Below are 25,213 nucleotides of genomic sequence, written 5' to 3'. Positions count from 1 at the left end.
AAAGTTACAGGGTTTCAACGGGAAGTGCCCCAGTTGGGAAAAGTTGCAGTACACCCACCCTGAAACTTTTGCAAGCTCAAACAGAATTAAAGTGGGATTGCGTATAACCTCCCTGATACCATCAAGAGCGCAAATCATGACAACCGGACAATAAAAGAGGCATCTAGGAGGAGGTCTCCCCTGGCAGATGTTTCATCCCCAACCTGAAAGGCAGCGCAGAACAGGAAGGAAGGGAACACCCAAGTCCAAAACTTTTACGCTCAGAATCATTTTCAGAGAATCTCAGGGCCAACGGCGAACAGTTATTTTCCTGTTTTAAGCATAGGGGGTGGTTAGCTGTGACGCCCACCCGGACCCGGAGAGACCTGGGGGCAACAGTGGGAATATGCCCCGACAGGGCAGAGTGAGGTTTAAGGTGGGTGGATCTGCCGGGATCCCTGACGGATCAAGCACTAAGGAGCAGCCGTTCTCGCTCCCAGAAGACAAGGAGTCCTGAAATGCTCAGCCTCGCCACCCACCATGCTCCGTAATGCTCGCTAGTGCTCAGTCAGCCACCTCGACTTCCCCAACAGGAAAACGCACACGCAACCGGAGCACAGTTGTTACGCTTTCACACGTGCACAAAGCCCTAAAGCAGAAAGGCAGGCAGGAAGCAATTCCGGAGCCCTCTCGGGAACAGGGGACCTAAAGTCGGGCGTTCCTTCTCCCCGAAAAGGATGCGAATCGCAACTATAAGAGACTAGGACAAGGAAAAGAGGGAGGCAGGGTTGCAAGCCGGAGAGGCAGGGAGTTTGGGAGGCGCAGCCGAGCGCCCCTCAAAGCGCATCGAGTAAAAACGGGTCCTTACACTCTCGGAGAAGGTGCCCATGTCCGGAGCCCATCACCTGCGATCCGGCCAGCCTGCTGGGTCCCTGGAAAGTGGTGCTGAGGCTGCGGGGAGACGGGGCTCAGCTCGGCTGCCCTGGAAGAGGGAGTCTCGTCCTGCCCATTTCCTCCAAGCTCCGGCTGGAACCGCTGCGGTCTGCAAGGCGGCTCTCCCTCGGCGCGAGAGCGCGCGGCTGCCTCTCTCTGTGCGAGGATGATGCGGGAAGTGTGTGCGCCCGGGCGAGGGAGGCAGGAACGGGGCGCCGAGCCAAGCCGAGCCCCCCCCCCCCGCCGCTCCCCAACTCATCTGCCGAGCCTGGCGAGGGAGACTCGCTCACCAGGACCAGCCTGGGATTTTTGCGTGAGTTAGGAAGCACGAGCGCTTTCCTGCACAGAAAGCGAGAGCGCAGCTTCTCTCCACCCGCCTCTCTAAGTGAGACTGAAGCTCTCTTTCATATTGCAGAAGGAGCTGTGGCTCAGCTGCTTCGAATGCAGAAGGTCTCAATGATATATCCAGGCAGGGCGGGGAAACCCTGGGCAACCTGCTGCCAGCCAGAGCAGACATTACTGAGCTAGATGGACACCATGGCTCTATATCATAGAATTTGAAGGGGTCCCCATGATCATCTAGTCCAACCCCCTGCAATGCAGGGCTATGAGATTTTACCATACGGGGATCGAACCTGCAACCTCGGCATTTATCAGCACCACGCAACCAATTGAGCTACCCAGGTACAAGGCAGCTCCTGCTCAATTCAACTCTATTTTCTTTTTGTAGAACCACAGAGAGTAGAATATGTTGTTGATATTGTTGTTGTTGTTGTTGTTAAGGGGAAGGTCCCAAGTTCAGTTCCACCGCTGGCCTCTCCAGACAGGACAGGGAAAGAGCCGTCTCTGATATCCTGGAGAGCTGCTGCCCGTCTGTGTGGACAACACCAAGATTGACCAGTGTTCTGATTCAATGTAAGATACTTACCTCTATTCCTATGAAGTCAGTGGCTTGCATTATGTGCAACCAGCCCCTTCTGACAGAAGCACATGGCGGCAGGGGTTTTGTAGGGTGAGATGTCAGCCAGGGACTGCTCTGTGGCCTGACTCTGGAAGCAAAAGTTAGCAGCCCACAGAAAATTCTCCTCATCTCTACCTAGCCCCTGTTCCTGGGTGGTCTAGGGCCAGTCACTGAATCTCTCGGGTTGTTGTGGGGATTAAATGGGGAGGGGGGAGAAGAGGAGAACCACCTATGCTACCTTGAGCTTCCCCTAACCCAGAAATATTACCTCGGGTTAAGAACTTTGCTTCAGGATGAGAACAGAAATTGTGCAGTGGCGGCATGGCAGCAGCAGGAGGCCCCATTAGCTAAAGTGGTGCTTCAGGTTAAGAACAGTTTCAGGTTAAGAACGGACCTTTGGAACAAATTAAGTACTTAACCCGAGGTACCACTGTACTAATAATTCTGCGGCATAGAAGGGGAGGGGGCTGACCGCCTGAAGTCAGTTCACCATCAACTCCCCGCATCATAGAGTTGGGAGGGACCCAGGGGTCATCTAGCCCAACCCTCTGAAATTCAGGAATGCATACTCCTCCTGGTACTTGTCTGAAATGCTTCTTCGCAGAATAAGCCTGCAGAACTCACTGCCACGGGAGCACACATGAGCGGAGATCATTTTGCGGCAACAAAAATCTAGTTCACTGAAGGGTGTCCCTGTCCATAACTTGTGCTCAGACCAGGCATAGGCAAACTCAGCCCTCCAGATGTTTTGGGACTATAACTCCCATCATCCCTAGCTACCAGGACCAGTGGTCAGGGGTGATGGGAACTGTAGTCTCAAAACACCTGGAGGGCTGAGTTTGGGGATGCCTAGTTTAGACACACACCCTTATGAAATCAGGCATGCTCTTTCAAGAGAAAGTTGGGGGGAGAAGTGACTCTTATCGTCTCCCCCAATGCTACAATTCAGGGTCACTCCAGGCCTCTTTAAGGGTGCTTTTATTGTCTTCTCGTCCTGATGCTATGAGCACCAACTAGTTCCTCAACACTGCCCCTGTCAGTGGAAACTGCCCTCCCTGCAAAGTCGCTCACAAGGTTGGCCAGGGGCTTGACCCCTGCAATGTCAGGGGCAGATCTATGTGAAATGGCATGTGTGTAAAATATCTAGGTTCAAATCCCCACTCGCCCAAGGTGGCCAATGAATTTGGGCCAGTGACAGCCTCTCAGCCTTGTGAGATATTCTCAATTCACATTTTGTTATTTCCTCCTTTCTTCCATGCCCTTGTTAAATCTCAGCTGGTCTGTAAGCTCCTTATGCAGCCACACCGGTTTTCTTAGATGCCTCCCACTTTCCTTTCTTGTTGGTATCACCTGCATTCGGGCCTTCAATATTTCACCCATACTCCCATCCATCCTGAATGAGTCTATGATGCCATGCTACATATGCACATGACGGGAGCTGAAGCTCGCAGAATTTCCCTGCAAGTTTGCTAGAGAGAACTCTAAGAAACGCTCCCTTTGTGCCCTGACAGCAGGAGGACTTAGCTGTAGCTTCTCTTACCTGCCTGGGCAAAACCTCTTCCCATCTCTTTCTGCTCTGCCAGCAATTTAGTCTAGGTCCATGTCTCCTCTGCCACATCAGAAGAGTTTGTTTGGACTTGATATCCCGCTTTATCGCTACCCGAAGGAGTCTCAAAGCGGCTAGCATTCTCCTTTCCCTTCCTCCCCCACAACAAACACTCTGAGAGACTTCAGAGAAGTGTGATTGGCCCAAGGTCACCCAGCAGCTGCAGGTGGAGGAGCGGAGATGCAAACCCGGTTCCCCAGATTACGAGTCCACCACTCTTAACCACTACACCACACTGTAGTCATCTAGCCAAGAGTCACTTAGTCCAGCCCCCTGCGATGCAGGAACCGCGGCTCAGGAATCCCTGACAGATGTCCATCCCACCTCTATTTGAAAGCCTCCAAGGAAAGAGAGTCCACCACCTTCCAAGGGAGCCTATTCCACTGTCAACACCATCCCGTGACATCAGGAAATCCAAAAATGGTGATCTCAACATTGCCATGTATCTTCTACCTTACCACCCTGTCCTTTTTCAGAGACCTGTCCAATGTCCATAACCTAAGGTTACCAGATGTTTTTCAATGAATCTGGGGACACCATAAATACATACATACATACATACATACATACACGTTCGGGATGTTGATGCTGCAGCAATGGCGGTGATGGAGGGACGGCCAACGCCTTGACCTCAACCACCATGTTTCCCCTTCCTCTGAGGCTTCTATCTCCTTTCTCCATAAGCCTGGGTGGCAACAAGGCTCGGGTAGCACAATGCCTCCTTTCCCATCGGAGCAGTCCCAATCCCATTCCTACTTGTGTGTAAGCAGGAGGGGGCGGGGATTTCTCAGCTGGGAAGGGAGGCTTCCCATTGCCTAAATGAGAGGTCCCTGGCCCCTCCTGCTTGCACGCAAGCTCTGATAGGCAGCGCGAAGGCCCCCTTCACAGCTGAGAGATCCCCGCCCCGCTTGCATGCAAGTAGGAGTTGGGAGGCTGTTCTGATAGGCAGCATGAAGCCTCCCTTCACAGCTTAGTTGCTGGGGTCAGGGAAGATGGAGGCAGCCTGGAAGCTGCATCTTTGAGCCCCTGCAACACCATCACATGGGGACTTCCCAGCAGCTCTTGAAGCCAGCCAGAGCCAACTGCTCCAGGCTGCTGAGACTGCCGCCGCTGCGTTTCCCGGGGACGTTAGATGAAATCCGGGGACATTCCAGGGATGGTATTTCTCCGGGGACTTATTCGTAAATCCGGGGGCTGACCCCGGGAAACGGGGGCATCTGGTAACCCTACAATCACCCAGCCCGTGTTGCTCCAGGTGCAACAGTGTGTCAATATCACAGTTGTGAGATTTTCAGAAGGCTCTTCCCAGGCCCCTCTGCTAACAAAGCGCTTCTCAAAGTGGGTGCAAAGCCATTTATTTAAGAGTGGATAGCCCAGCTCTGTTCATCTGACCTGCCTCTCTCTCTCTCTCTCTCTCTCTCTCTCTCTCTCTCTCGCCATTGCTTTTTCTGCCTGCTAAACTAGAAGCAACAGGAGCGGCGCCACACTGCCTCCCAGCGTGCGCACAACCCCCTGGATGGTGAGCAAAACAGCGCCAGAACCAAGCATGGGAATAATCTTTGCCTCCTGGCTGCATGGCCGAGATCAAGTTGGAAAAGCTTCAGGGAAGAGCAAACAAGATGAGCCAGGAGAGGGAGCGATTCCCCTGCAAAGAAAGGCTGCAGCATTTGGGAGTTTTTAATTTAGAGGAAAGCAAGGAAGCGACCTGATAGAAGTTTATATGTTGGAAATGTAAAGAGAAAGAAGGTTCTTTTTATCATATGTGGCGGTCTTGTAGTGAGATTAAAGCTTACTGGGAAATGATATAGAATGAATTGAAAAGGATGTTTAAAATAACATTTGTGTAAAACAAAGAAGGAGGAGGAGGAGGAGGAGGAGGAGGAGGAGCAGCAGCAGCAGCAGCAGCAGCAGCTTTTCTTTGGGGAATTATAGGGACAGAACTACCTAAACTGTATAGAAACTTATTCATGTATAGGTGGCAAGAATGTTACTCACCCAAAAATGGAAAGAAGCAGAAGTCCCAGCAAAGGAAGAATGGATACAAAAAGTTATGGAATATGCAGAAATAATGAAACTTACCGGAAGAACATTGGCAGGATTATTGCAATAACCTGCAATTTTATAAGAGTATATATATTTAAAGTAGATGAATAAATGAGCAAATTAAATTAATTTGGATATATAGAAGATATTAAAAATAAATTTAAGGAAATGGAGAAAGAGGGGGGAGGAAGTCAAGTTTTGAAATGTTAAAATGATTGTAATTAGTGAAATGTATAAACCCGAAAAATATAAATAAATTTTATATATTAAAAAAAAGTTTATAAGATTGTGCGTGGCAGAGAAAAGGGGGAGAGCGAAAGGTTTTCCTTTGTCTTCATAGCACTAGAACTCATGGACTTCCAATTAAGCTGAACATTGAAAGATTCGGGAGACAGAAAAGGAAGTGCTCCACACAGCACATATATAAACTGTGGAACTCCCTGCCACAAGAGGCAATGATGGCCACCAACATGGATGGATTTAAAAGAGGATTGGACAATTTCATGGAGGAGGAGACAGCTATCGGGTGCCCTGCTTCTGAATACCAGTTGCTGGAAACCACAGGAGGGGAGAGTTGCTCTTGTGCTCAAAACCTGCTTGCCAGTTTCCCATATAGGTATCTGACTGGCCACTGGGAGAACAGGAGGCTGGGCTAGGAGAACCTAGCTGAGTTTCCTGCATTGCAGGGGGTTGGACTAGATGAACCTTGGTGTCCCTTAAAGGTACAGGGACCCCTGACGGTTAGGTCCAGTCACGGATGACTCTGGGGTTGCGGCGCTCATCTCGCTTTACTGACCGAGGGAGCCAGCATACAGCTTCTGGGTCATGTGGCCAGCATGACTAAGCCGTTTCTGGGGAACCAGAGCAGCACACGGAAATGCCGTTTACCTTTCCACCAGAGCAGTACCTATTTATCTACTTGCACTTTGACGTGCTTTCGAACTTCTAGGTTGGCAGGAGCAGGGACCGAGCAACAGGAGCTCACCCCGTCGCGGGGATTCGAACTGCCGACCTTCTGATCAGCAAGCCTAGGCTCTGTGGTTTAACCCACAGCGCCCCCACGTCCCCCTGGTGTCCCTTACAACTCTACAATTCTATGATTCTATGAGCCATCGCCTGATCTAGCAATGCTGCCCATTGGCGTGATCCAGGAGGCTCTTTGAATGTTCTTCATTTGTCCTGAATGAAATACCAATTACAGTGGTACCTTGGGTTAAGAACTTAATTCATTCTGGAGGTCCGTTCTTAACCTGAAACTGTTCTTAACCTGAAGCACCACTTTAGCTATTGGGGCCTCCTGCTGCTGCCGCTGTTCTCATCCTGAAGCAAAGTTCTTAACCCGAGGTACTATTTCTGGGTTAGCGGAGTCTGAACGTGAAGCGTCTGTAATCTGAGGTACCACTGTAATATGTCTGCTTGGGAAAATCCACTTGTGAGAATGTATTGCATGAAAACAGTGGGTTTCCCCGGCAGTCCCTCTGGACACCTCCAGAGTCTGTTCCGCCTGGCTTTCCGCAGATAAAGCTTGCCAGTCGTGCTCCCTTGGCCAGCTCCAAGAGCAATAAAATAGCCACACATCCCATTAAGCAGAACAAACAAGAACACCTCCACTCTCTGCCTGCCAGCCTGCCAGCCCCGCTGTCTTCCTGAGGTCCCAGTTACTCTCCCCAGCAGGAGGAGAGCAGCTTGTGCCTGTTGCCAGAATAGAACGGAATTCCTGACAACCAGGCAGCGCCCGCCTTCCAGGGCTGCTGTGCAATCTTGAATGCCGACAAGCCACATGGGCGGGTGACCTTCTCAGCTGACTGGTGCCGCCTCCTCTCATGCGCATAGCACTCCTTTTGTGGAACAGAACATTTGCCTGCCATAAAACCGGAGAGGCGCAGCCAACAGGAGGACGTCGCCGGTGCAATTTGCCATTTTTTAATTGGCAACGCGCTTTAGGAGTCTTTAGCAACCCTTCGAGGGCAAAGTCAATTACTCTCATCTAGCAGATAGCGGACTTTATTGCTCTCTGTTACTGGTGCTGTGCGCCGCCAACGGGGAGGGCTTGCTGGAAAGGATAAGGGCATAAAAAGAGGCTGCTGGATCAGGCCAGTGCCAGCATCCTGTTCTCACGGGCAGCAACCAGATGCCCAGGCTGAGGAACTCCCTCCTGCAGAACTTGCCTGGTACCTTCATCATGCAACTTCTGGGGCACGCAGAAGGCTTTTAAACTCTTCTTAATGTTGTGCTATAATGTTGCAGCCTGCTCCGATGCCTTAGGAGGAAGAATGAGCACTGCATACATGCAGAATGATCTGGAACAAAGAACCATGGAATTCTACAACTGGAGGGGACCCCAAAAGTCATCTAGTCCTTGCAAGGGCGGGATCACAGCTAAAGTATCCTGTATACCTGAAGAAACATCTCCACCTCCATCGTTCAGCCCGGACACTGAGGTCCGGCACCGAGGGCCTTCTGGCGGTTCCCTCACTTCGAGAAGTGAAGCTACAAGGAACCAGGCAGAGGGCCTTCTCGGTGGTGGCGCCTGCCCTATGGAACGCCCTCCCATCAGATGACAAGGAGATAACCAATTACATGAAGGCAGCCCTGTATCAGGGAGTTTTGAATGCTTGGTGTTTAGTTGTGTTTTTATATTATGTTGGAAGTCACCCAGAGTGGCTGGGGAAACCCAGTAAGATGGGTGGGGTACAGATTGATTATCTATATCTATCTATCTATCTATCTATCTATCTATCTATCTATCTATCATCTATCTATCTATCTATCTATCTATCATCTATCTATCTATCCTGCACTGCAGGGGGTTGGACTAGATGACCCTCAGGATCTCTTTCAACTCCAGGATTCTATTGCTGTTGTTGTTAGTAGGAGTAGTATACTTGAGAGGTGGGTACCCAACCTCTCTTTAAAAGCCTCCAATGAATGTTTAAAAACCATCGCTGAATGTCCCCTGCTTCCAGACAAGGTACCCCTCGATGCTATCAAGGCCAGTCTATTCCACTGGCAAATAATCCTTCTGAACATCATTATCTCCTCTTTGGAGATGAGCCAGCGGAGGACGACAAGTCCCACGATTTGAGGCTGATGCAAACGTCCTCAGAACCTCAAGCCAAACGGTTGCCATCTGGACGAATTGATGAGGTGCAGAGCTGGGGTGTCTCGCTCCACGCGAAGGGGACACAAAGTCCAGACCCAGTTCTGCGGCACGGAAAGGCTACGAGCACGGAATGTTTTCAGAAAATATTGACAAGCTGGAAGGTGTGCCCAGGAGGGAGATCAGGATCGAAAATGGTCTGGAAACTGAGCCTTACGAGGAATTGGCGGAGGGAACTGGGAATATTTAGCCTGTGAAAGAGGAGGCTGAGAGGAGATATGATAGCCATCTGAAGAGCTGTCGCGTGGAAGATGGAGCAAGCCTGTTTTCAGCTACTCCGGAAGGGAGGATTTGGACCAATTAATTCAAATGACAGAAAGGAGATTCTGACTCAACATTGGGAAGAACTTTCTGAGGGCGAGAGCTGTTTGACAGTGCAGCAGACTCTCTCAGAAGGTGGATTCTCCTTCGTCCGAAGTTTCTGAGCAGAGGTTGGACGGCAACCTGCCAGGGGTTCTTTAGCTGTGTTGTAGGGGGCTGGACTAGATGACCCACGGGGTCCCCCTGCAACTCTGCAATTCTATGGGGGGCAAAGATGTTTTCAAAAGTGCTAGGCAAATGTGCAGCACAGAAGGGAGAAATCACAGGGACTGAGTTGGCTGGTGGTCACAAGGTCTAGTTCAGGAGATGCTCAGCAACAAGAGATCTAAAGTAGACAAAAGTGTTCTAGGTCTTTGTTTACCCAATATCATTGATGGGGACTTCATGTAACATTGAATTAATCTATGGAAAAACTTCTGGGAAATGATATATAATGAGATGAAAAAGATGCTGAAATATATATTTATTAAGAAACCAAAATCATTTTTACTTGGCATTGTAGGAGATATTAATAGACAGGATTGTAAGTTGTTTTTATATGCAATGACAGCAGCAAGAATATTATTGGCACAAAAATGGAAGCAAGAAGAACTACCATGAAAGAAGAATGGAGGATGAAGTTGATGGACTATGCAGAATTAGATAAATTAAATTAACAGGAAGAATTCGAAACATGTGGGATCAGAGATTCTTAGAAGACTGGAGTAAATATATGAATTATTTGAAAAGTAATTGTGATGGACAGATTACGCTAGCAGGACTGCAAGAAGTTTTGTAAGGTGGATTATTTGAAATACTGCAAGAAAGACTATGAAGAGAATTATTAGTTAAGGATAATTAAATGTAATCTAGAAATTAAGAAATGCAGAATAAGTGACAAAGAATGGAAGGAAAATCATCAGAGGTGTTGACGGAAGTCTAAAATATTGTATAAGATGAGAAGATATGTTGTATGACTGTTGGAACTGATATGTTAAAAAATCAATAAAAATGTATATATATATATAAAATGAAATAATCTATGGAATTCAGAAGCACAAGGCGAGACAAGGGCTGCTAGCTGAGGAGGTAGGGAAAGGATGTTTGTTACACCAATTCATGGAGAAAAGGAGGAGGAGAATATCAGTGGTAATCATCCATTATAGCTCTGTAGAATCCCCAGAGTCAGGGGGAATCTTTCACAGAATACCACCTGTTAGAGGGCAAGGAGTTGTTTATTGCTTGTGGGCTTCCTGGAGACACTGGACCAGCCAAATAGTCCTCACTGTGGCCATCCCGATGCCTGTGGGAAGCTTGCAAGTGGGACCTGCCAAGCCCTCAAGCATCTTGGTTGCCGCTGTCTGCATCACAGGGGGTTGGACTAGATGAGTCTATGTGGGATGTGAAACACAAGAGCAGTCAAGTACAACATTCCTAGAGTGAACATGTTTACACATGAGGAGGAATGTTTGTCCAGCCAGCAGGTAAACTTCCTGTTTCCTTCTGGGCTGGGACCGACTTCCTCTACACGTGACCAGAGGTGGGCATGGCCTCACCTGTGCAGGTAACAAAATACCTGAGCGGAGGCCGCCATCTCTCTCTGACTCCATTCGTCGAAGAAGCAACATCTGCTTAGCCTAAGATGCTCTCTTGCCTTCCAGCCAAGAGAGGACAAAGGGACGGTCTTCTTATGTGATAGTTTCCAGGTGTATGTTACTTATCTAAGCTAAGTCTGCCTTCTGGGATCCTATTGTGAACAGAATGGTGTGTGAGTAAACCTTTTTATACTTTAAAGAAGACTGTATCATGTCTTATCTTTTTATGAGGGAATAAGGGGGAAATACCAGAACAGTTATTATAGAGGCTTTAGCGAGCCTCAGCAAATGCATCCGCTGCAAGCTTAAAAATGGGGGTGTTACTCTGCTAAATTGTGAACTTGTTAACACAAGTTGGAAAGGCTATATTCAGACAATATATCCTCTTCTGCATCCCTGAACATTCCCACAGCCTTTAGGTCCCTTCCAACTCTACAATTCTATGAGAAGCAGGCATGGCTTTTGATTCCTAGAACTCTTCTGCCGGCAGATGTTGAAGACTCAACGCCTTTGCATTCTGGCTGGAATCCTACCCAAAATAAACTTCCATGCACTAGCCCGCAGGTCCAAGGGTCCAGTTCTGATTCCTTTTTTAAAAAAAACAAGAAAACCCTGTATTTCATTGATATTCAGATATAACAGAACTAAGAACATAATAACGACATTATTGCCAGTCCACTCCCTTCCCCCAAGCACAGAGATGGTGTTAAAAAATAGTACATTGGAATCAAGACGCAAAGTGCCGCCACACAGCAAGAAGAAATCAACACAAAGTGTTCTTCCACAGAGTCCCGTGAGAAGCTAGTGCACGGAAGCCATCTTCAATAAAATATTGAATAAACTTTAATAAAATTAAACCACACCATACAGAAAGCGGTGTTTCTCTTTCCAATATGGGGTTCTCTCTTTAGGATGATGTTAGCTTATCCATAAGAATTAACAACTACTGACCCAATGGCCAACTCCCTGCCCAGGGCACAAACAGATTTCAAGAAAGGCCAAAGTTTTGCACCAGCAATGCAGAATCACAGAATTTGACGATTCACCCCAGGAACCATCCTGCAGGTTTCAAAAGACCCAGAGCTGCCCATGGAGAGCCAGTGTGGCATAATGGTTAGAGCGTCAGATTATGACTTGGGAAACCAGGGTTCAAATCCCCGCTTGGTCATGAAGTTTCCTGGGCGTGACCTTGGGGGCCAGTGATAGAATCACAGAATTGTAGAGTTGGGACGCACAAGGGTCATCTAGGGTCAACCCCCTGAAATACTTTGCCCAACGTGGGACTTGAACACACAACCCTGAGATTAAGGGATCTTGTGCTGTACCGGTTGAGCTATCTTGTCCCTGCCTCTCAGCCTAACATACCTTGCAGGGTCGTTGTGGGAACTAAATGAGGAAGGGAGAGAACCGTGTACACTACCTTGAGCTCCTTGGAGGAGGAAAGGAGGGATATAATAATAATAATAATAATAATAATAATAATAATAATAATAATAATAATAATAATTTGCCACCCATCATGCGCACAGCTTTGGGGTGCTGGCGGGCAGAGAAGCAGGTGCCTGGAAATGGAAGAATGGGGTGTGGGGGTGTTTTCACTCCCCAAATAAGGTGGCCTGCAGAGTCCTCTGGGTGCTTGCAGAGGAGGAGAGGGAGATGCAGACGCCAAGCCAACGCTCCGAAGCTGCTTCTCTGCTTGCCAACAGCAGCCAGCAACTTTCAGAGACTTCCAGGGCCTCTGCTCTGCTCGCAGGAGCGGTGCCGTGCAGAGCACGCCTGCATTGCAGCGAGCCCGCTCTGCCTGCGGCTGGCAGGAGCGCGCCACGCGCCTCCCGGGCCCTGCCGAGCTGCCGCGAGGGTCGTAGCTGGCAGCCTCGGTGCCCCGCGAAAAGAGGGGGGGCACGCACGGGGTGGTACTGCCCGGGGCGCAAAGAGCTCCTCCATTGACAAACTCAAACCGAGGAAAATCAGGCGAGGAGAAGAGGCGACGGAGCCCCATGGACTGTCCAATAAGAGGAGAGGGAGGGAGGGAAGGAGAAGACATAAAGGAGAGGGAAAGGATAAATAGTGTGAATAAAAGGTGTTTTAGCCAACAGAGGGAGGGAGGGAGGGAGGGAGGGAGGGAGGAAGGAAGGAAGGAAGGAAGGAAGGAAGGAAGGAAGGAAGGAAGGAGAGGGGATGTTGTTGGTCAATTACAAAAAGGACTTGGTCGCTTCTGGAATAGCAAGAGAGCGCACTCCCCCTACTCAAAACTCAGTCGGGCAGAGATGGAAGCACCAGCAATCCTAGGTCTTTTCCCATGCTTAGTAGAGAACAAATCTTTGGGCGCTGACATGCTAGCGGGACAACAAAACTGTAAAAGCTTCGCAGTGCCTCTGGACGAACCCTGCTTTGGGGGCCGCGTTAACAAGCGCCACCCTTTGTCCCAGCCAGCTACGAAATGATCTACTAGGGATGGGATCAAAGGATCGCCTTCAGAAAAGTAGTCTTCTGTTTATGCCACGCATGACCTTCACTGGGCTTGCGCCATGTCCGCTTACGAAGAATCAAAGAGTTGGAAGGGAGCCCCCCCTCCCCAGCAAAGGAATCCCAGAGAGTGTCAAAGTGCTAAGATGCTTTGGAATATATTTTGAGACATCCCAAAGTCATTTGCAAAGTTAGCCGCGAGTTGCTGGATGGAAGGAAGGATGGAAGTGGCTTTCGAAAGGGACATTCCCTTGTTCCGAATAGGATTCCTCGCAAGGAAAGGGAAAAGTTGACAGCTATGTTTAGAACAGAGTAAAACAAGTTAATTTTGGGGGGTCGTGGGGAAACCAACTTGGCCGATCGCCAACAAGAGTTCCTCAACCGCAGTCAAGAGTTCACCGGGCCACGCACAGAGCGCCGCGAGAACATGGACGGACATCCCGAGCAGGCGAAGAGAGTCACCACCTTTGGGGACCACCCTGGGGGCCCCCGTCACCCCCACCCCCGGGAAAAAAGGGGGAACCGAAAAGAGCGACCTACCTGTAGCGTGTCCGAGCCTCTGGCCGCCGCCTCCTCCGCCTTCAGGAAGACCTGCTGGCCCCGTCTGAAAAAGTGAAGGGCAGCAATGAGAATGTGCGGCAGGATCAGGACCATCCTGCTGCCCCGCCGGGCTTGCAGAAGCAGCCGGCTGAGGACCGAGCGCGGCCGCCGCTGGAGCCGGGAGACTTTTGCAAGCGAGAGACAGACAGAGAGAGACACAGAGCTAGAGCGCGCCCGTCCCCCCTCCCGGTGGCCGGCCTGCCTCTGTCACACACACTTGGCTTGTCATGCACACCTGCTCCCGGGAGCGCGGCTGGGCATCGCTCTCTCGCTGCCAAGCAGAGGCAGAAGCGAAGAGGAAGACTTCGCAGGCTTGATGCAAGAAGCAGCGGAGCCCAGGGGCTTCCCCGGGTCCTAAAAACCTGGAGAGACAGAGAGAGGGGCTGCCTCCATCCCCCAGACCTCAGCGCCTGCTGCTGTAGAAGTCCCGTTGCTTATTTCCTTTTTTTACACCATGGCTTTCTTACCGATCGCTCATAAGCAGTGATTCTTACACAGCTTTTTATTTTATTTTGACAACCCCCCCCCCCAGAAGCACCCAGTGTCTCTTTAACTGCATGCAACTTTTCAGGTTTTGAACAATGGCACCCTCTAATAATAATAATAATAATAATAATAATAATAATAATAATAATTATCCCCCGCCCTTCTGGCTGTTCTTCCCCAGCCACTCTGGAAGGCTCCCAACAAAATATTTAAATACAGTAATGCATCAAACATTAAAAGCTCCCCGAAACAGGGCTGCCTTCAGATGTCTTCTAAAAGTCTGGTTGTTGTTGTTTTCTTTGACATCTGGTGGGAGGGCATTCCACAGGGTGGGGGCCACCACCGAGAAGGCCCTCTGCCTGGTTCCCTGTAGCCTCACTTCTCGCAGGGAGGGAACCGCCAGAAGGCCCTCAGCGCTGGACCTCAGTGTCCGGGCAGAACAATGGGGGTGGAGATGCTCCTTCAGGTATACTGGACTGAGGCCGTTTAGGATCCCCACATCCCCTCCCAGAGGTCTAGGACTATGGGCACAGCCAGGATTTATTTATTTTTTTGGTGGGGACAGGGCTTACATAAATGAACTAAGAATATTCAGTCCAAGCAAAATAGAGACTGGGAGGCAGTCCTTCCAGCAGAGTCCTTTGTGTTTGTGTGCTGCCTTTGGCAACATCTGACCACCCTCCACTCCAGATGTTTTGGCCCACAATTCCCATCACTCCCCCCCCCCCGCCAGCTTGGCCATGCTCCCATTGGTGTGGGAGTTGTAGTTTATCACACAATGTGGGCACCAGGTTAGGGGAAGGCTGTGCAGTGGAACAGAAAAGAAGTGAATAAACCGTTCCCGAAAGGATTTTGTGAACGTGTGGTTTTGGATTTCCTTGATGGGGAAATGGTGTTCAGGAAGAGATGTAACGGCAGGTGCTAGTCTAGACTTTTCACATGGTTTATTTCTGTGGATCATGGCGTCAGTGCAGCCGATCTCCGACCCTGGTACAAGCTCTTATCTCATACATGACCTGCAGAGAACAACTAGCTTCTGGACCGCCTAACAGTTCCAGAAAAGATCAGAGTGCTAATCCTTGCCTCTGCCAGGAAGATCTAGTTATCAGACTCCTGTAGGCAGGAACCAGGCCTCAAATGGAAATGGAAGATTGCTTTTAAGGTCAATTTATGATTCAGGAACTGCAATGATAAGACGCCATCTTCCCTAAATTAAGGCTGCGCCATCCTCACTTCAGACTTAATCTTACAGAAATGAAGTAGTAAGCCAGAAGGAACCAGCAGCAATTCAAAGAAAGCGCTCTCCTCTTTCCCCGTAGAAGTTCAAATTTAATTTAGTATGTGTAAACCTGAGAGGGGTGGTGTGTTTTTTTGCAATGGTTAGCTAGCTCACAGCTCCAGTGAAGAAGAGGTTTGAGGTGGTTGCTCCAGCTCAACTGCATGCACTCAGAAGCCACTCCTGAGTTCCTATACCAATAAATTAAGAACTTTCATCACTTTGTACCTAAACAAAGTTTTACTGCCTGTGCAACTTTTTCTGAATGCTGTGTGGAAAAGCACATGAATCTGACCTTTGGAGTTTGTAGGTAAACCATGTTTAACTTATCAAGCATGGCCTTTTTCCATGCTAGGGGAAGAGGGGGACTTTGGAAAGAAACTTTTAAAGGGGGTCTCCAGCTGTTTCTGGACCAACTCACATCATCCCTAACTAGTAGGACTAGTGGTCAGGAATGATGGGAATTGTAATCCATAAACTGTTGGAGACCCAAGTTTGGGAACTCTGCGTTATTGTCTATAAGGTTTAAAGGTATACATGAATTTGACAGGAACACACAAAAGGTTCCATTGGCCTGATTGCCTTTGCCTTCTCTAGAGTAGCTGTTTAGGCTAGAACTAGGTATCATTTATAACCAAGTTAAACGTACTTCCTATAATAAATTAATTTGTTATTTTTTTGGACAACAAATCTCTCTCTCCTCTCTCTCTCTCTGTGTGTGTGTGTGTGTTTGCAACAGGCAAAGTCTACTAACCATACAACGCTTACTCGCATACTAAGGAACTCCAACAGATAACTGGCCTAGTCATTCAACAGGGAAGATGTGTAAACACACCGCAAGCAAATCAGGATGATTGTAGGATGAATGATCATTGTTTAACCACCCTGTAAGCAAATCAGAACATATGCTCGATAAAAGCTGGGCATAGTCTAAGTAATGCACAATGCCTTCTGCAGGCAAATAAGATGAGCGGGGAACAAACATGTCAAGGGAGGAGGCCTGAGATGAAATAATAAACCATTTGACTCTAAAACTAACAACATGCATGTTTCCCATGTGTTCTTAGAAGGAAGTTCCACACAGTCCAATAGTTTTGTGCATAGGTTGCAGTCCAATATTAGAGCATGTGGAGCTGAATGTTAGAGGATTCAGGACAGTTTGGTTTTTTAAAAGGATTTCTCCATGCAGCACGTAGTTAAACTATATGGCACTCTTGTCTTTAAACGATGTCTTGAAAAGAGGATTAGGCAAATTCATTGGCCTTGATGGCTGTGGACTGCATCCAGGGTCAGAGGAAGCAATGTTACTGGAAACCACAGGACGGCAGTGTGCTTCTCTGCTCAAATCCTGTCTGGCCACTGTAAGAAGAGTATGTTGGGCTTAGTCTTAGAGCTATTGCATCTGAAACTGAACATACCAAGCTGTCCAGTTCTAGCTCAGCATTGCCTGTTCTGAACGGCAGACGCATTCTCTGCAGATCCCCTGCGAACAAAGTACTTTATCCCCATCACGTGAAAAAACCTGGTCCTTTTCACCGAAAGCCCAGGTTCACAACCTGGGTCCTCTGACATGCAGAGCAGCTGTGGCCCAAAAAAAACTATTTAAACCAACAGAAACCGCATCTTAAGCAGAATTATTTCTAAATGTGCTGAGGATCAAACGTAGCTTGGCTGGAATTAAAAGCTAAAGAGGAGAGCTCTGGAAGTTGATGGATGGAATTTGGAAAGTGGAAATAATGACCAAGCTGGTAAAGTTAAGAAAGCTAATGAGAATTGGGGGGGGGGGAGAGAGAGAGAGAGAGAGAGAGAGAGAGAGAGAGAGAGACTCAAACATATAATAATTCAAGATATGATGCCTCAGTCTTTTCTGGTGTCTTTATACTCAATTCTTATTCCAGGTTCCATCACCAAACAATTGGTTTCCAGCTATATGAGCCTGTCAGTTATCATATATCCAGAACAAATACAATTACTATTAGGAACAGCTTGGCCTTCTGACTGTGGGTGCCCTGCAACATGCATGGCCCTAGTTCCTGAAATTTGTAGGTGCCTGGCCCCTTCATAGGAAATTTTGTGGGTGCTCAGGCACCCAGGGCACTGGCACCTACGATTAAGCACATATGAACCACCCTGTAGCTGGATCAGACCAATACCCCATCTAGTCCAGAATCCTGTTCTCAGATTAAGCCAGGCCAGGTACCCTAGCGGGAAATCTGCAAGATGAACCACAGCACAACAGCAACCTTCCCCTCTTGTGGTTTCCAGCAACTGCTATCCAGAAGCATTTTTCCCTCCATCTGTGGAGGCAGAGCAAAGCCATCATTGCCCAGTAGCCATTTATGGCCTTCTCCTCCATGAATTTTCCACTCCACCTTTAAAGCCATCCAAGTTGGTGTTGATCGCTGCCTCCTGTGGAAGTGAGTTCCGTAGGCTAACAATGCACATTCTTTTATCCGCCCTGAACTTTCCAACATTCAGCTTCATTGGATGGCCCTGAATTCTAGTTTTATGAGCGAGGAGAATTCCTCTGTTCCCTTTCTCCACACCACAGACAATACCTATTTATCTACTTGCACTTCGTGCTTTTGAACTGCTAGTTTGGCAGGAGCTGGGACAGAGCAATGGGAGCTTACCCCGTCATTGGGATTCAAACCCATAGCTGTCAACTTTCAGATTTGAAAATAAGGGATCAGCAGCCTCACCTGTCCCAGGGACAGTCTATGGGATATCTACATAGGCGCCGACTCCATGGGGCTTGAGGGGGCCCGAGCCCCCTCAAAAATTCGTTTGGGGGGGCTCAGCCCCCCCAATAATCTCGGGCGGCGGTGGGCGCGTCCGCGGCTTTTATAGGGCGCCCGGCGGGCACCAGCTCGATAACGGGCACCCGCGCGGCGAGGGGCGCCGGGCCGGAGGAGGTGGGCGGCCGGCCTGTCTCCTTGGCAACCCCATTGAGCAGCGCCGGCTCCCCCGGAAGGGCCATTCCCCCGCGCCGCCGATCGCCAACACCGCCGACGCTGTGGCTGCCCGAGCCCGAGCCTGAGCCCGAGCCCGAGCCCGACCCGGAGCCCGAGCCTGAGCCTGAGCCCGACCCGGAGCCCGAGCCCGAGCCTGAGCCCGAGCCCAAGCCCGTCAGTCAGTCAGTCAGTCAGTCAGGAAGGAAGGAAGGAGAAATGGGGAGGGAGACGAGGGAGGAAAATTGCGCGCAGGGTGAAGAAAGGAGAAGGGCGAACGAGACGAGCTTCCAACCCAAAAAAGGGCTGGAAGACTGGGAGGATGCAGGATCGGGAAAGAAAGCGACGCCTTCCCCGCCCGCGACGTCGCCCGCTTGTCATTGGCAGCGCAGCGGGCGCCCAGAGGGGCTGGGCACTGGTGCAAGGCCACTCCGCAGCTGCGGAGGACAGCTGCGCGGCTAGCAAGGTGCGCCGCGTAGAGCGCGGCCCTTGTGTGGCCCGGTGGCCAGGCAAGCTCGGGCGGGGACCCCCATGCGAATCTAAGACGGGAGAAGAGGGCAGAGCAAAGGGGGTCCCTTCCCCAACCTCCGGCTCTGAGACTTCCCTGAGCCCCAGAAAAGCGAAAGGATTTTCTCTTCTTCTTTTTTTATAAATATTTTATTAAGTTTTCAAATACAAAGTTAGAAACATACACTGAAGAAAAAAGTAAAAGAACAAGAAAAAGAAAAAAAAGAAGAAAAGAAAACCAACCATTCAACACATTTTTTATATAACTAACTGGACTTCCTCGCATCTCCCTTACCCTGCATTCTTTATAATAAAGATATCAGCAAATTATTACCTTGTTTCGTACCTTATTTTGTACTTTTCAAATACTATACCTCTAAATTTAACATACTTTTCATCAGTTACTTATATCTTAAATTAAACATAGTATTACCTTAGATTTTGACCTTTTCTTAAAATATAATTTCCTGTTTCCCAAATCTAATTGCTGAAGCTATAGTTTCCGAATCGTGTAAATTTTTAACATTCATACAACTTATATTGTTTTTGTAAATAGTCCTTAAATTTTTTCCAGTCCTCTTCCGTTGTTTCTTCTCCCAAATCTCGGATTCTGCCAGTCATTTCAGCCAGTTCCATGTAGTTCATCAATTGCGTCTGCCACTCTTCCAGTGTGGGCAAATCTTGTGTCTTCCAATATTTTGCGATAAGTATTCTTGCTGCTGTAGTTGCATACATAAAGAAAGTTCTATCCTTCTTTAACACTTTCTGGCCAACAATGCCCAAGAGGAAGGCCTCTGGTTTCTTGGGAAAGGTATACTTAAATACCTTTTTTAACTCATTATAGATCAATTCCCAGAAGGCCTTAACTTTTGGACAAGTCCACCAGAGGTGAAAGAATGTCCCTTCAGCCTCCTTACATTTCCAACATTTATTATCAGACAGGTGATATATTTTTGCAAGCTTGACTGGGGTCATGTACCACCTATAAATCATTTTCATAATATTTTCCTTCAAGGCATTACATGCCGTGAATTTCATACCGGTGGTCCATAACCTTTCCCAGTCCTCAAACATGATGTTATACCCAATATCCTGAGCCCATTTTATCATGGCTGATTTGACTGTCTCATCCTGAGTGATTTTCTCTTCAACCTGCCCTCCATCCTCTTGCAGAAAACTCTTTGCCTGCCCTGCCCGTATCTCGTTTTTGCTTTTTAATTCCACACACGCACCCTTCGGACTTCGTGGCAATCGGGCGCGTGGGTGCGTTTCCTAAGAGAGTGAGGACCCCCGCCTCCTCCCCACCTGCTCCCTCGCCAGCCAGCCAGCCGCGCGCCCTAGCCGGAGAGCCCCGGCCGTCCCCGTCGCGCAATCGGCTGGATCTCCCTTCAGCAGGCCGGGCTCACAACTCGGCCCAGGGACCCCCCCAGCAGCGGATCTCCGGCCCAGCTGAAGAATCCGGCAACAAGCCCCCTCCTCCCCAATCGCTCCGCCGAAATACGCTCCAAAACCCCCCAGATAGGCCGCCGGCCGGCAAGTCTAGTGGCGCCCTGAGCGAGGGTCTCTCCCCAACACCGCCACCTCGAACTGCGTTCTCCCGGCTACCCGAGCGAACCAGCGGCAGGACCCCGGTATGGGCCCCCCCAATATTTTTTATAAGTCGGCGCCCCTGGATATCTAACAATCCGGGATAGCAGCGGGAAGCAGTGGGAAACGGCACTGGAATAAGAATTTCCAGCAAAAAAAAAGGGAAGGTTGACAGCTATGTTCGAACCGCCAACCTTCCGACTGGCAAGCTCTAGGCTCAGTGGTTTAGACCACAGCACCACCCGCATTCTTGACTAGCCAGGATACATGAGCTGTATCCTGAATCTGAATCTGAAACTTGTACATCATAGAATGCAAATCTATGATGATAGCATACTTGGAATGTTGCGTACAATTCTGGTTGACTTGCCTCAGAAAAGGATATTGTGTCGCTGGAAAAGAGGGTGGAACAGTTACAGCACTTGGGGAGTTTTAGTTTAGGGGGAAAGGCAATTAAGGAGGCCCTTGGGGGGTAAATATCTGGCCTGAGGTCACCCAGTGGGGACTTGAACCTGCTTCCCCCCAGGAGCTTCACTAATGAAGGAAGAGGGTGACAAAATCACGTGCAGAGTTCCTTTGCCTCATCATAGCGCAACAAGCATTGCAGGGGGTTGGTCTGGATGACCCCTGGAACCCCTTTCAACTCTACAGTTCTATGTTTCTATGAAGCAGTCCTCTGCGCAGTGGGGATTACGAGGCGGGGCACCACATCAGCCGGGCTCTAGTTCCGACATTTTCATTTTGTGAAGATTACGCACAAAAGGATCAAAACCAATCTTAACCGGTCACCTCGCATTTAAATTATTGCTGCCCCTCTGAGCCTTGGGGATTGCAAATAAATAATTCTTTTTCAAAAGCAGGAAGCAAGGATGTGAAATGGACAGGGGGAATCATCCTCAGGTACTGGGGACAAGATGACAGCCATGTCCACTCCGCCCGTGAGCGGGATCCCTTTTAATCATGCAAATCAGCTAGTAGAGAAACGCCCTGCACCGCTGGCGAGACCCGATCAATAAATGAAGTTGATGCGGCCAAACTCTTTGCAAAACAGCACACACAACCCCTCTGGAATAGTCCATCTCGCCTTGGGTTCAAATGGTGAATTTTCCTCTCCATTTTGTTTGTTATTCATTGAATCGAGACAATACAAAACGAATCACCCTGAGCACACAGGTAATCCAGTTTAATCAAGATTAAATGCTACAAATGAGCCCAGAGTCCCGGGTTTGCGTTCTTTTCCTACGCAGCAAACAAATTTGTCAAACTCTGCAGGGAGTCTCGCCGAGGGGGCCTGATAATATGAGGCCGAGCTTCCATTTCATTTCAGAGTTATTGGTTGGCCGTCGAGCCTCTCGCAAACGCTAACTGCATTTGTCAGCCCGGCCACCTGGGCCAAGATCCACGCTTCCTTTCATTATTTGCTTTGAGCGGGGATGTTTGGCAAGTGATTGCTACCCTAAGCAAGGTTAATATGCAATAATAATAATAATAATAATAATAATAATAATAATAATAATAATACATTTTTATTTATACCCCACCCTTCCCGGTTCAAAAACCAGGCTCAGGGCGGCTAACAACAAATTTAAAACACTTTAAAGCACTTAATTATAAAAGCAGCATAAAATACAGTATAAAAACACAAATAATAATAAAATTCAAAAATCAGTTACCGGTAGATAATCCCCAGGGCTAGCTGGCTGAATTGGTCCTACTTGGGCCAGCGAGGAGACCAGGGGAGAATTAGCTGTTGGGGTCTCAGAGCAGGTGAGGGAAGGGAAGGGAAATAAAAGATCAGGCTGAATTCAAATGAAAGGCCAGGCGGAATAGCTCTGTCTTACAGGCCCAATGGAAGGAGGTTAAACCCTGCAGGGCCCTGGTCTCCCATGACAGAGCATTCCACCAGGTCGGAGCCATCACCGAGAAGGCCCTGGCGAGGATAGTCTGACTTCCTTAGGGCACGGGAGAGGCAGAGAGAGATCAGAACACAGGGAAAGTGTGCTGGATCAGGCCAGTGGTCCATCTCGTCCAGCATCCTCTTCTCATGGTGGCCAACCAGATGCTTTAAGCAGGATCCAACCGCAAGAGTCCTCTCCCCTTCCTGTGGTTTTCATCCACTGGCATTCAGAATCACTGCTGCCTCTAACTATGGATGCAGAGAGCAAAGCCGCTGTGGCTAATAGCCATCAACAGCTCTCTCCTCTTTTGTGAATTTGCTGAATCCTCTCTTCAAGTCATCCAAGCTAATGGCCACCACTGCCTCCTGTGGGAGTGAGTTCCATAGGTTAACGAATCCCTGCATGAAGGAGGACTTTCTTTTACGTGCCCTAAATCTTCCAACAGCATGTGCCCAAACCTTAGACACACAGAAGACTTTACAACATATTTTTTTACATATGCATGAGGGTAGAATGAATGACAGGTCCTGAAGCTGATGAAGGTCCATATAGTTAAAGCTCTGGTTTCCCCAGTACAGTGGTACCTCGGGTTACAGACACTTCAGGTTACAGACTCCACTAACCCAGAAATAGTACCTCGGGTTAAGATCTTTGCTTCAGGATGAGAACAGAAATTGCCAGAAGTGACGCGGGGGCAGCAGGAGGCCCCATCAGCTAAAATGGTACCTCAGGTTAAGAACAGTTTCAGGTTAAGAACGGACCTCCAGAACGAATTAAGTTCTTAACCTGGACCATAAAGAAGGCTGATCGCCGAAGAATTGATGCTTTTGAATTCTGGTGCTGGAGGAGACTCTGGAGAGTCCCATGGACTGCAAGAAGATCAAACCTCTCCATTCTGAAGGAAATCAGCCCTGAGTTCTCCCTGGAAGGACAGATCCTGAAGCTGAGGCTCCAGTACTTTGGCCACCTCATGAGAAGAGAAGACTCCCTGGAAAAAACCCTGATGTTGGGAAAGATGGAGGGCACAAGGAGAAGGGGACGACAGAGGACGAGATGGTTGGACAGTGTTCTCGAAGATACCAACATGTGTTTGAGCAAACTGTGGGAGGCAGTGGAAGACAGGAGTGCCTGGCATGCTCTGGTCCAGGGGGTCACAAAGAGTTGGGCACAACTAAATGACTAAACAACAACAACATAATGAATGAGGAAGCTTTCCAAACCAGTTCCTTTGTCAAGGTAGTTAAGTACCGCAAATTAGCATCTCCAAAGAAGTTGCTCTGTTGCCACAGAAACAAATGGGTGGGTCCTTTTTCCACCCATTTCACCAGGTTAGTAGGTAGAAGAAAAATAGCCAGAGGTATTGAGTGTATGTGAGCCCAAAGCTGGATACTGGAGAGAGACAGAAATATAACTTGATCCCTGCTGAGCATAAACTAGGCTTGGGGGCTCCCCTTGAAACCAAAGCAAGATCTGTTGGGGTGTTAATGGCGTGACCCCTCCACCCTGTGCTCAAGTTGTATATAAAGAAACCCACATATCCTAAAGACACCACAGTCTCTAGTGACTTTCATTCCAAGGAAACCAAACTGAGAAAAAGCACTTGGAACACTAGTGGGAGACCCGTAAGCATCTATTCATGATACAATATAAATTCAATCAACAAAAAGCCTAGGGGTCAGGTGTGTTCTCATAGTTTTCCATGTTTACTCAAGCTCCAAAATGCTGGAAAATCACACTTCAGGAATTAATAAATAAATCAATAAATAATAATGATGTTTTAGTTCATACCCTGCCTATCTGTCTGTGTTGTGGTACTAAGAGCCGCACCTGCAATATTGATATAGGGCAGCCTTTCTCAACCGGTGGGTCCCCAGATGTTGTTGGACTACAACTCCCATCACCCCTAGCTAGCAAGGCCAGAGCTCAGGGATGATGGGAGTTGTAGTCCAACAACATCTGGGGACCCACAGGTTAAGAACCTCTGATATAGGGTGTGGTGTTGGTTCTCATAGCTCATTGGTTTTCAACCAGTGTGCCGTAGCACCCTGGGGTGACTTGAGGAATGTTTAGTGGAGTCCTGGGGGAAGGCATTCCATTCATTAACTTTCAGACCATATCTTCCTGCATTCTCTCTCTCTCTGAGGCAGTGTGTCCCAACCGGTGTTCCGCGGCACACTAGTGTGCCGCGAGACGTTGCCTGGTGTGCCGTGGGAGGGAGGCGAGGGGCGGCGGCGGTGAGGAGAGGCCGCCCAGCACGGGGCTCTCGCCGTCTGCCTGCCTGGCTGCCTGCGTGGCGCTGACGTCACGGGGCTGTAACGTGCCCCACATAGGCACACGCGGGGCGGCGAGCTCCCTCCCTCCCACATCCCAGCGCCGCTCGCTTTGGCCGGCCTACTGGGCATGCGCGAGGTTTTCGCGCCTTCGGGATTCCCTTCACGCCTTCCTCCTCCCGGGTCCTTGAGAGCGCGGGAAGCGGCAGCGCGAGACCGCCGTTGAGCCTGGTAGGTATTGCGCTTGCCAAGGCAGTCATTTGGGAAATGAAAACTTGCAAAGCAAGCAACCAGTTCAATCTGAAGTACGTGTATGCTTAATAACCTGTATCTGAAACCTGTTCTGCCCCCTCCCCCACACTTGGTGCCATTTTCATCTACACATGCAGCAGAGTAAGTTGACCCAGAATAGTACCAATTCAGATGGCAGATGGGAGAATGACAGTGCTGAATGCTTTCCCATGTAGAACAGTCCCTGCAAATAAAAACCTAGCATATTTGGAAGAGGGATGCTAGCCTAACCATTACCTTCTATGCTGTTACTATTTTTTTATTTTTTTTACATAAGTAAAAAGTGACCTTTCCCCATCTGGCA

The 25,213-nt window shown here is 48.9% G+C and overlaps 1 protein-coding gene across 6 annotated transcripts in view; it reads right to left on the bottom strand.

The window, feature by feature from the left end:
- The window catches only part of PDE2A (phosphodiesterase 2A), a 394,356-nt gene that overhangs the window by 268,606 nt on the left and 100,537 nt on the right, over positions 1-25,213 (bottom strand). For 3 of the 6 annotated variants that reach the window (XM_082219118.1, XM_082219113.1, XM_082219115.1), the window contains exon 2: positions 13,584-13,647. In XM_082219118.1, the coding sequence (XP_082075244.1) occupies positions 13,584-13,647 (64 nt within the window). Of the gene's footprint in view, positions 1-847; positions 1,160-13,583; positions 13,648-13,878; positions 13,920-14,110; positions 14,153-25,213 lie in introns of those variants that run through there. The other 3 variants (XM_082219116.1, XM_082219114.1, XM_082219117.1) reach the window with 3 other exon arrangements.

Source organism: Podarcis vaucheri (assembly GCF_965113315.1).
Source record: "Podarcis vaucheri genome assembly, chromosome: 4".
NCBI lineage: Eukaryota > Metazoa > Chordata > Lepidosauria > Squamata > Lacertidae > Podarcis > Podarcis vaucheri.
Note: the sequence above shows the minus strand (reverse complement) of the source record. Positions and strands in the feature narration are given on the sequence as shown.